The following is a 12,725-nucleotide window of genomic DNA, read 5'->3' as shown; positions in this document are numbered from 1 at the left end:
GAGAAATACAAATAGTGTCTCAAAGTAAGACGGCTGACATATTGCCTCCTGCTTTGTGAATTGCCGCCCTGCACTATCAATCAAGTGACTAAATCAGCATGTAATCAATCAACAGATGAAGTAGAAATGTACAGTGAACAATAGAGCATTGGTGGGCACAGAGCAACAGATATAGATACATAAATACACAAAGTAGACTTTCAAGGGTGCACACTCGCACCCTTTTACACTCCACCCTTAAATACAACATCTTACTTACACACTTACCAGGGTACATGCTCACAAACGGGGTAGGAGGATATTTTTCAGACCATGTGATCTGACAAGGTAAAACCTTTAGGGTCCAGAAAGATCCTATTACTAGGGGCCAGATAGATCCTATTACTAGGGGCCAGATAGATCCTATTACTAGGGGCCAGATCAGTATTTCCTTATCAGGACACGTGGTCAGATAAAACTCCTGGCCCTACATTATGTTGAATATCTTTGCTGAAGGAGAGAAGGGAAACCTCCACCCCCTGATGTGAGATGAGATCCATACAATTGGGAGTTTTAGTGCATAACTTTGAATGCAGCAGTCTTGTATAGCTAAGCTTGTGGGGACACAGAATTCAGTCCCATTCAAAATCCTATTTTCCCTAACCCCTACCCTAGCTCCTAACCCTACCACTAATTCTAACCTTAACCCTAAACCCCCTAGAAATAGCATTTGTCCTTGTGGGGACAAACAAAATGTCCCCAGTTGGTCAAATCTTTGTTGTTCATTTACTATTTTTGTGGGGACTTCACATCCACACACACAAACCTCAAAAACAGGTAACTTGAGTCGTGTTTTTCAAACAGATTTATTCAAATTCCTTTCTTCGTGAAAGTCAACCTCTCAAGGTATTGAACCCATTAATGCCTGGATAGGATAGTATTGCTGTCCCACACGATTTGACTTCTAAAAAATAGACCCTATTTAGAAAATATGACATTTCGGCGTCACTCAGTAGCATTTCCTCTTATAGATGTATTTTGTCATCCTTTTCTCAATCACACCATATATACAGACCATCAGGACCACGGTACCATAACACCAACGTTAGAACAGGGTGGTGTCCATCATCTTTGTATCTGTGCCATTACAGCGTCTGACAGCATGGGCAGTGTCATTGAAGTAGTCAATCTTCTTCTTCACAATTAGCTGATCCCTCCTAATGACCCGGTTGGACATGACTCCAACAGGGTCACCAGGACGGATCAGCCAATGAAGTTGGAAGTCCAACCCAGTTGACTACATTAAAATGGTGGAAGCCCTCAATGGCGCTGCCCATGCTAACATAGCCTTTTGGCCACTAGAGGCCTCTATCATTCTCTATGGTGGTATCCCACAAAGCAGGAGCAATGTTTTTAGCTCAGTTGGCTAACTACCGTAAATATTCTGAAACACCACATTTCCTATTCTGGACCCAAATCTGTTTGTGCTCTGGCCAACTCCATTGCTCATTGTCAAGCCAAACGTGTTTGGTATAACAATGAGTGACAAAGAGTTGGCATGATGGCACAAACAGCCTGTCACTCAGGCTTCATATTTCCTAGTGCAGAGATGTAATAAACACACTTGTTATTAGTATGACATTCTCTCAGTACTTCCCATGCTAAACTTGAAACAGATGAGATACGAACCAGAGAAATACAAATAGTGTCTCAAAGTAAGACGGCTGACATATTGCCTCCTGCTTTGTGAATTGCCGCCCTGCACTATCAATCAAGTGACTAAATCAGCATGTAATCAATCAACAGATGAAGTAGAAATGTACAGTGAACAATAGAGCATTGGTGGGCACAGAGCAACAGATATAGATACATAAATACACAAAGTAGACTTTCAAGGGTGCACACTCGCACCCTTTTACACTCCACCCTTAAATACAACATCTTACTTACACACTTACCAGGGTACATGCTCACAAACGGGGTAGGAGGATATTTTTCAGACCATGTGATCTGACAAGGTAAAACCTTTAGGGTCCAGAAAGATCCTATTACTAGGGGCCAGATAGATCCTATTACTAGGGGCCAGATAGATCCTATTACTAGGGGCCAGATCAGTATTTCCTTATCAGGACATGTGGTCAGATAAAACTCCTGGCCCTACATTATGTTGAATATCTTTGCTGAAGGAGAGAAGGGAAACCTCCACCCCCTGATGTGAGATGAGATCCATACAATTGGGAGTTTTAGTGCATAGCTTTGAATGCAGCAGCTATAGAATGCACCTTATAATTGTGCCAAGGCCACCATGAGACAGTTATTACCCAGGAGACACCAGGGGGTGCCAGCGGGAACATTGTGCCATGGCCTGGTAGTGCCAGGTTGAGCACACAGTGGGTTTGGTATTAGGGAGAAGGGTTGAGCAGCAGTGCAATAACATAGGCATCTTTGCAGAAATAGTAGTATGGGTAGCTTTTCCCACCCTTCTCTCCTGCAATACTGTATCTGTCTTGCCAGACACCAGCATCAGTCTGAGTGGGGCATTTTCAGCATGTTGTTGATGTATCATCTCAGACTTACACCAATCTTTGTTCTCCAAGGTCAAATCTAAATGAGGTTACAGTGGACTAGTGTTTTTTTCTTGTACGCGTGCAAATTAACACACACACCTGCACACACAAATGTGTTACACACACACACACACACACACACACACACACACACCGTGTCTTAGGCTAGCGTTCATGTAGAATGGATATGGCTTTCTGTTCCCTCTCAGGCTTTAACACATAACAGACAGGATCGAAACGGCACTTTCTCCTGAGACACTCCAAAGGGTGAGTCTTAATAGTCAATAACAGTCTTCTTCCCCTCGCCTCCTTCCCTTCATCTGCACTGATCTGACAAAAAAATGATGGGTGAAAACAACAAGGTAGGATCTAACCAAAGGATCCAGTTTCAGCTGTCCATTTTCTTTTCAGACCAGTGAGAACCAAGGGAAGGAGGCGAGGCGAAGAAGCCACAAGACTTTCGAGACACACCACAAAAGCCCTCACTCTTATGAAAACTCTGGATACTAGACAAAAACCTGCCGCTTCTTCTGAAAGGTGGAATAACGTTCCAGGGAAAAAACACATTGTGAACTACCTAGAAATGGAGTAGAACAGACAATTGTCTTTGTCGTGGAGGAAACGGGCCATGGTGTCTTGTCTACACATGACATCTGTATCTGCAATGTTAACACCCCCAGCGTCAAGTGAACTACATAGAAAAACATTGCGCAGAACAGACCGTCTTTGTCATGGAGGAAACGGGGCTCAGTCTGCTCTGTACATTATATTTCTATCTGCAATTTGTGATTGTTTTCACCCCCACGGCACTAGAGGGCGCCGGTGAGGCACATGAGGACAGCCACATGCAGAATCAGCAGGTAGCCAAGGAAGAGGTAGCGCGAGCGGGCCCGTGATGTCAGCAGCTTGGAGCAGTACAGGCTCCGGCCCCGAAGCCAGCGCCTGCAGGCCAGCATCCCGCCTTTCACCTGGTTAGGAGAGGGAGGGGAGGAGAGGGAGGGGGAGAGTCATTCGTCAAACAGGCATTGGTAATCATATTGGTTGCCATTGGTCATCATACATGTGATTGATGATTGGTGAGTCAAGAAGAACAGTCCTAGCCTGAGTGCCAGTCTGTTTGTGCCATCATGCCAACTCCTTGTCATGCCAAACACGTTTGCCTTGCAATGACAGTAATGGAGTTGGCCAGAGCACATAGTAGAATGAGGATGCACATGTCAAAAAACACACGTTGTAGCTTGATTCTTAATACATTTGTTGAATTCAATATCTAAACCAGCCCCAACGTTACTTCTGCCTTTCTCCAGGGGTGCTGACAAGAGCACAAAGATCTGGGACCAGGTAGTTCTGCATCGGTGGCGGCTGGTGCCGTTTAAGATTAGGGAGGATGTTTTTTTTTGTTGGTGCATGGCCTTATTTCTATTACATCATATTGGATGATGTCATTCATATTCCATTCACCCAGATAAATGTAACATCCATAGGTTTAGGCTACTACAAGATACTCAACTTTGCCGTATACGTATCATGATGTTGCTACACCCGGGCCTACAAATGAAAGTTAATAACGTAGTTGCACAGGTCGAGAGACAGATTTTGGTAATGAAAATGACAGACAGTGACACATTCAACGCAGCCTTGAACACTCCTGCCTGCGTTTAGCTGATCTGGGGTGTAATCATAAGTCCAAACAGTTGCAAAAATGGAAAAATTACTTTTCATTGGACAAATTCAGGTAAGTCTCTCCCCATTTCATTTGCTTCCATTTTTTTTTTTACCGTTTTCTCCCCAATTCCATGGTATCCAATTGGTAGTTACAGTCCTGTCTCATCGCTGCAACTCCCGTACGGACTCGGGAGAGGCGAAGGTCGATCCCTGCCAGCCAAACCCTCCCCTAACCCGGACGACGCTGGGCCAATTGTGTGCCGCCCCATGGGTCTCCCGGTCACGGCCGGCTGCGACAGAGCCTGGACTCGAACCCAGAATCTCTAGTGGCACAGCTAGCACTGCGATGCAGTACCTTAGACCACTGCGCCACTCGGGAGGCCCATATTAGCTTCCATTTATTTAGAAACGTTTTGAAACAGAATCGGCGGAATGAATACACCCGATCACACAGTTCACTTTCATAGTATCCACATACAGCATCAAACACTTTCCTTCTGGCATCTATAGGCTCTCCTCCTCTCACCTTTTCCCTTCGCTTGTGACTTCAGTGCACAACAGCGGTCTGTGACCAGGTGCAAAAAAAACATATCCAAGCCAGCCTTCATTGTTGTCACCATATTAATGTTAGTCAACCTAGAACTAAAACGTTAGTAAACCCACAATCCAATCCATGTGTACAATCACACAAAACAGTGCACAGCAAGCAGTTTAACAGTTACACCTGGCGGGCCACGGTGGCAATAAATTAATTGGATTGAGATGCACCAAAGAAACAGACGTCTCTAGCTTAACCTGTTGGGGATAGGGGGCAGTATTTGCAGGGCCGGATAAAAAACGTACCCGATTTAATCTGGTTACAACTCCTGCCCAGTAACTAGAATATGCATATACATTTGATTTGGATAGAAAACACCCTAAAGTTTCTAAAACTGTTTGAATGGTGTCTGTGAGTATAACAGAACTCATTTGGCAGGCCAAAACCTGAGAAGATTCCAAACAGGAAGCGCTCTCTCTGACCATTTCATGGCCTTCATGATCATCTCTAACCAAAACAGGGGATCTCTGGCATGACGTGACATTTTCTAACGCTCCCATAGGCTCTCAGAAGGCGCCAGAAAGATGAATGGTGGCTTTGCAGGCCCTGGCTGAAAAACATTAGCGCATTTTGTAAGTGGTCGATCTGAGGACAATGAGACTGGAGGCGCGTGCACGAGCCGACACCATGTTTACATTCTCTCTCTTTGAACGAAAACAACGACTCCCGGTCGGAATATTATCGCTTTTTTACGAGAAAAATCGCATAAAAATTGATTTTAAACAGCGGTTGACATGCTTCGAAGTACGGTAATGGAATATTTTGAATTTTTTTGTCACGAAACGCATCGGGCGCGTCACCCTTCTTTACCCATCGGATAGTGTCTTGAACGCACGAACAAAACGCCGCTATTTGGATATAACTATGGATTATTTGGAACCAAACCAACATTTGTTATTGAAGTAGAAGTCCTGAGAGTGCATTCTGACGAAGACAGCAAAGGTAATCAAACTTTTCTAATAGTAAATCGGAGTTTGGTGAGTACCACACTTGCTGGGTGTCAAAATAGCTAGCCTGTGATGGCCGGGCTATCTACTCAGAATATTGCAAAATGTGCTTTCACCGAAAAGCTATTTTAAAATCGGACATAGCGAGTGCATAAAGGAGTTCTGTATCTATAATTCTTAAAATAATTATGTTTTTTGTGAACGTTTATCGTGAGTAATTTAGTAAATTCACCGGAAGTGTTCGGTGGGAATGCTAGTCACATGCTAGTCACATGCTAATGTAAAAAGCTGGTTTTTGATATAAATATGAACTTGATTGAACAAAACATGCATGTATTGTATAACATAATGTCCTAGGATTGTCATCTGATGAAGATCATCAAAGGTTAGTGCTGCATTTAGCTGTGGTTTGGGTTTATGTGACATTATATGCTAGCTTGAAAAATGGGTGTCTGATTATTTCTGGCTGGGTACTCTGCTGACATAATCTAATGTTTTGCTTTCGTTGTAAAGCCTTTTTGAAATCGGACAGTGTGGTTAGATTAACGAGAGTCTTGTCTTTAAAATGGTGTAAAATAGTCATATGTTTGAGAAATTGAAGTAATAGCATTTCTAAGGTATTTGAATATCGAGCCACGGGATTCCACTGGCTGTTGAGTAGGTGGGACGCGTCCCACTGGCCCAGAGAGGTTAAACAGACAGATTTTAATGGGGATTTTTTTTATTATGCCAAATAGCTTTCTACAGGGTTGCGGACATCGTCTAATTTAAGTTTTGTGAGTAATATTGACCTTGCGTGTGACCAGGGGTTCGTTGGGGTTGAGGATGAGGGCCTCCCACTCCTCCTCTGTATCCAGCTGGATGCTGAAGTCTCTCTGGGTCGTCCTGGATGGACTGGAGTCAACACTGGAGAGGAAAGAGACATCCACCTTTAGTACTAAGTGTGTGTGGGAATTCAATTCAAATAACTTTATTCATCCCTGCGCGGCAATTACTTTATGCATGTGCTACTGCAACAACAACCAAAACTACCACAGCAACAACCATTCACAACATCAAATCATCATGAACCGTTACCAGCATAACAACTACTGACCGGTCTATTTAAAAAGCACCTGTGTCAGAAAGTAGGATCATGTGCCAAAGAGAAAGGGTCTATTCTCATTGACAAGAATTAAGAATCATTTTGAAAGATTCTCGAGAGTAGGAGCTAAGGGTCTATTCTTATTCACAAGAATTAAGGAGAATTTCTAGAGATTCTTGAGAGGTATTGATTCTCGAGAGGTATTACTGTAATGTAAACGTAAGTATTTCTCACGTCTCAAACGATCCCTCCAGAGTTCACGCACGCCACTCACCCGACAGCTGCACCCGTCTAAGCAGGACAGTGTAAACAGAATTTTCAATGTATAGTTTATTGAGTTTTCACCTGAAATTGCAGTAACAGCCTGCTACATTCTGAAATGATCACTGTATATTTAAGAAAGTGATGCTCAACAGTGTTTTTCCTCCCTTGGCTGCTCAGAGTCAACATCCAGGCAAGAAGCTGATCAACTCACTAGGGGATTTATCAAAAGTATTCAGTCGCAATTTTGCATTCTCCGATTTACCACCCCAAGATATTCCTGAACAACGCCTATTTGCGCCCATACTGGATGGAAATTACAAGTGTAATGGCTGTGCTCAATGCAATGGCACTTATAAATGTAGATCCTTCAAACACCCCCAAACAGGGAAATCTATCCCAATTAAAGGTGTTATTACGTATTCTACTAAGGCAGTTATTTATCTTATAACTTGTCCCTGTGGTAAAAATTATGTGGGTAAAACAAAGCGTGAATTAAAAGTACGTATCTCAGAGCATCGTAGCACCATTAGGTGCAAAAACTTGACTTACCCAGTTGCGGCCCACTTTTTGGAAGCAAACCATTCGATTTCGTCTCTGCGTTATATTGGCATCGAACATGTCACCCTCCCGAGGAGAGGGGGTAACCTTGATAATTTATTGTTAAAACGAGAGGCTGCCTGGATCTTTAATTTAAAGACCCTTGCTCCCTTCGGTCTCAACATAGACTTTGATCTGAAGCCATTCTTGTGATTATTGTGATTTTGACATTGTAATTGTTTGTTAGATACATTTTAGACTACAAATGCTATGATCGTATGCTATCCATTTGTTTGTCTTTTTGTATCTTTGTATGCCATTTTTTTTAAATATTTGAGTTAACCAATGATATTAGGCCACACTTGGCCATGATTACAAACACCTGTGTGTCTCTTGACACTATATAAATGACTCATCTTGCAGTGTTTGTGATGATACCCTGATGAAGACAGCTTTGCTGTCGAAACGTTGGTTATTAGGTTATTACATTTTTGCATCTGAGCTCTTAGAGTGTGCGGCTTTCCCTTATTTTCTAGTTTTCTACTCCGCTAGCCAGCACCTCGCCTTTATAGGTGTGCGTTTCTTTTTTCTAGGCAATTTTGCATTTACCACATATAATAACTTCCACGATATTGATAAAATTTGTTCAAAGGTGACTTTAATACGCTGAAACTATACTTTTCGCATGAGAGGGGTAAACGTTAATGTTTGATATGCTAACGTTACTAGCTAGCATAGCTGACTAGCTGTATTATTGTCTTACATTTACATTTTAGCCAACTTTTTTTATCCAGAGCGACTTACATGAGCAATTAGGGTTAAGGGCACACTAGCAGATTTCTTTCACCTAGTCGGCTCTGGGATTCGAACCAGCAAATGCTCGGTTACCTGCACAACACCCTTAAACGCTGGGCTAACTGCCCCCCATTGCAAGCTACATCTTGCAAGCTAAGTTTAGCTAATACGCGTAAGAACGAGAAGAAAACTTTAATTGTCTGCACATGCTTGTGAATTGTTGCATTATTCAAGAGTGTAATACGGTTTGGTTGCATTATTCAAGAGCGTAGTTAATATGTTTTAGAGGAAAAGTTGCTCGCATTGTTGAATAGTTTCAAAGCTTACTGGCTAGTCAGTGGCTACTGCCATACTGATATTTACAGTAAATTTGGAGCTGCAGAGCAAGAATGTCACGTTGCCAGCCTCAATGAAAGTTAAGGCAAGCTTGTAACGTAAATTGAAAAGTTGATGTACATATTATGTAAATTGAAATCTTGTCATGCTGCCTCTCCTTAAATATTTGTCAATGAGAATAGCCTCTAAGTGAATAAGTGAATACTTATTTCCCTCATTAAAATGCAAATACATTTATAACATTTTTGACATGCATTTTTCTGGATTTTTTTGTTGTTATTCTGTCTCTCACTGTTCAAATAAACCTACCATTACAATTATAGACTGATCATTTCTTTGTCAGTGGGCAAACGTACAAAATCAGCAGGGGATCAAATACTTTTTTCCCCTCACTGTACTAGCTAATTTGTCCTATTTAGCTAGCTTTCTGTTGCTAGCTAATTTTCCCTGGAATATAAACGTTGAGTTGTTATTTTACCTAAAATGCACAAGGTCCTCTACTCAACGACAATTAATCCACACATAAAACGGTCAACCGAATCATTTCTAGTCATCTCTCCTCATTTCAGGCTTTTTCTTCTTTGGACTTTATATGGCGATTGGCATCTAACTTTCATACTAAGATGTATTACCACAACCAACCGACCCACCTCAGTTCATCTTTCAATCACCCACATGGGTACAACCAATGAGGAGATGGCACGTGGGTATATGCTTCTAAAAGCCAATGAGGAGGTGGGAGAGGCAGGACTTGCATTGCGTTCAGAGTCACAAATAGAAGCAACTTCTATTTTATTGCCTGGCAACGCAGACGTTCTTTGGCGCAGGCGAGCAGTGTGGGTGCAATGATTGAATAATATTATTATTTTGCAACGCTCGCACACGCTTCCGGTATGGGTAGCGTGTTAGAGTGTGAGAGAGACAGAGACAGAGTGTGTATGTTATTAATGGTCAAATTAAAGTTTATTAGCTACATTTCCTGCCGTCTCCCCTAATGCCAGTGATGGTGTGGACATTGAAGGCTGTAGTGAACGTTGAGAATGCTGTGAGGCCAGACTGCTGTTTGGCATGACAATGAGTTGGCATGGTAACTCAAACAGACTGGCACCCACACATAGTGTGAGAATAGCTGTGTGTGTGTGTGTGTGTGTGTGTGTGTGTGTGTGTGTGTGTGTGTGTGTGTGTGTGTGTGTGTGTGTCCGTCCAGTTGTTGCAAAAGCTTTACCTATCCCAGTACTACAGAATACATTTTATCCTCCTCCTCAGACCAGACCCCTCCCCTAGGCATGTCTCAACCCTGCATTAGTGTGTGTGTGTGTGTGTGTGTGCGCGCGTCACCTCTTGGCTCTGTCCTCAGCCAGTCCCAGAGCTTCCTCGGCTGCTTCCCTCCTGGTCCTCTCCTCAGCCAGACTCTCACTTAGCTGAACCACGCTCTGCTCCACCTCCACCAGCCTGGAACACACACACACACACACAATGTAGTCATTCTGACACTCCTTGTCATGCCAAACAGTCTGGCATCACGGTATTCTCAATGTTCACTATGAAACTGTATTTATGAGAGGTCACTGATTGGTTGTTGATATATATGAAGACTGGCAGGCTGTTTGGCTTGACACTGACAGCAATGGTTGGCAAGAGCACAAACACATCTGGAAACAGGCTAACCATGCATGGACACAGAGAGCGAGAGAGAAAAAAAGGAGAACATAATAGAGAGAGATAGAGAGCAAAATATACCAAGAAAGTGAGAGAGCGAGACAGACCGAGAGAGAGAGAGAGTTTGAGAGAGAGACAGACCGAAGGGACAGAGAGTCACCTGGTCCTGAGCTCGCCGGCCTCCATTGCTTCCATGTCTACCACAGCACTGCTCCTCTCCTGGGGAGCTCCCGGAGCCACTTCTACAGACACCGCCCCCTGCTGGACGGGAGAGCAAACAGCTGGACATTTGAGCTGATTCACTTCAGTAGGAGGAGCATGTGTCCAACATTATATGCAAACGCAAACATACATATAGTAACCTACTGACACAGAGTACAGCCAGGCTACTATTCATTAAAACACACACAGACAAGGATACACACACAGTCAGACACAGATACCAGACAAACACACACAAACACACTATAGTCATTCAGACACCAGACAAGCCTGAGACACACACACAACTTTCTACCTTTGCAAGGCCCTGCTGGTGCTGGTTAGGCAGGGCCTGGTTCTCCAGCCAATAGCAGCGGTTCTGGGTGTCTCTCAGCGTCTGAGACACTGCCCTCAGCTGGGCCGACACACCCCCTTTCTCCTCCACCACCTGCTGCAGCTGAGATGGGGAGATGAGCAGAGGAGTGGTTGGGAGGAGAGAAGATTCGTGGTGAGTATGGTGAACTTAGTGGAAACTGATTCAATACCTGTGCGTTGGTTTCTGTGTTCAGCACTTTGGTTGCTGAGTTGATTTGGGTCGTTTTGTGAGTGCGTGCGTGTTCAGTACCTTGGCGTTGAGCTGCTGGCAGTGCAGATCTCTCTGCTGGATCTCATAGAGGCAGCGCTGCAGGTGACTCTGCAGCTGAGTTCTCTCTGCCTGGAGCTGGGTCAGTGACGGGTCATCAGACACATCCTTCCCCACCAGGGCCATGGTCTCCTTCCTCTCCCCAGCCAGGCGCTGGCACTCAGACTGCAGCCTGCTACTCTCAGACCTGGGGAAGAACAGAGGTCAGAGGTCATTGCCTGAACACTTGAGTGACCCACTGGTGGACCCAGTCAGTAGTGTGGTTTCTTCAGTAGTCTCTGTTTAGTAGCGGACAAGCGATCTATTTGTCAGTAAGCAGTGAACCACTACTGGGCAAAACAATGAACACACATAGAGGTGTGGGTCAGGGGAGATTCCAATTCCACTTCAAACACAGTCAATATAAGAGGCGTATTGAAAATAGATTTTTTTTCTTCCAATTCTCTAACAAATGGAATTGAGCCCTGGTTTGTATTGGAGATGGGGTTGGCAGGAGATCTAGCAGCTGAAGGGGATTGTCATCACGAGACAACTCATATAGTGCTTGACCATGGGGATCTGCCAGGGCGAGTGGGGCTTGGGAGGGCTCTGTGTGGGTGGGGAGACAACCTGAATGGACACAATGAGGACAGATAGATGGGCTGTCACCTGCTGGTGAGCTAAATACTTTTTCTGGTGCAGCAACACAGTTTCCACTGTGGTAACTAGATGCCATCTGTTGCATAACAATTACATAATTTGCTTTTTTTTTTTGGTGAAATGTGAAGCGGGGCCTTTGTTCACCATTTACACTCAGGGGAATTGGCATTTATGAACAGGGCCAAATTGTAATTTTTCGAACAGAAAAGAATATGAGACGCATAGGCCCATGTACAATCCTGATAGCAGTTGAAAGGGACACCTTGGAGATTATGGGGAAATTATCAGAACAAAGGTGAGGAGACAACATTTTATCTGACAAGACCGAATCCAAAAATAAACTTGTTCATTTTATGTGATTTTTACATTTACTCTACTTTCCGCAGCATCTGTATACATTTGGTAACATGATTATATTCACGCAACATTTGGGGTAATTGCAACTTAAGACAATAAAATGACAAGAGCTTGAGTGAGAGGTCTGACTGGTGTCTAAGAGATCACACACCTCTCCAAACTGTGGGTTTGAGTGAGAGGTCTGACTGGTGTCTAAGAGATCACACACCTCTCCAAACTGTGGGTTTGAGTGAGAGGTCTGACTGGTGTCTAAGGAGGACCTCACACACCTCTCCAAACTGTGGGTTTGAGTGAGAGGTCTGACTGGTGTCTAAGAGATCACACACCTCTCCAAACTGTGGGTTTGAGTGAGAGGTCTGACTGGTGTCTAAGAGGCCACACACCTCTCCAAACTGTGGGTTTGAGTGAGAGGTCTGACTGGTGTCTAAGAGATCACACACCTCTCCAAACTGTG

General features: G+C 43.7%; 1 protein-coding gene across 5 annotated transcripts in view; it reads right to left on the bottom strand.

The window, feature by feature from the left end:
• Positions 1-826: 826 nt before the first annotated feature.
• The window catches only part of LOC106562741 (uncharacterized), a 52,752-nt gene continuing 40,853 nt past the window's right edge, over positions 827-12,725 (bottom strand). For 4 of the 5 annotated variants that reach the window (XM_045708486.2, XM_045708489.2, XM_045708490.2 and 1 more), the window contains 6 exons: positions 11,258-11,462; positions 10,949-11,089; positions 10,592-10,692; positions 10,111-10,224; positions 6,548-6,662; positions 827-3,514 (listed from right to left, as the gene is read on the bottom strand). In XM_045708486.2, the coding sequence (XP_045564442.2) occupies positions 3,356-3,514; positions 6,548-6,662; positions 10,111-10,224; positions 10,592-10,692; positions 10,949-11,089; positions 11,258-11,462 (835 nt within the window). In that variant the 3' untranslated portion in view covers positions 827-3,355. The remainder of the gene's footprint in view (positions 3,515-6,547; positions 6,663-10,110; positions 10,225-10,591; positions 10,693-10,948; positions 11,090-11,257; positions 11,463-12,725) is intronic. The other variant, XM_045708487.2, reaches the window with a different exon arrangement.

This window comes from Salmo salar, chromosome 26 (assembly GCF_965601325.2).
Source record: "Salmo salar chromosome 26, fSalSal1, whole genome shotgun sequence".
Lineage (NCBI taxonomy): Eukaryota > Metazoa > Chordata > Actinopteri > Salmoniformes > Salmonidae > Salmo > Salmo salar.
This window is presented reverse-complemented; position numbering and strand designations above follow the sequence as displayed.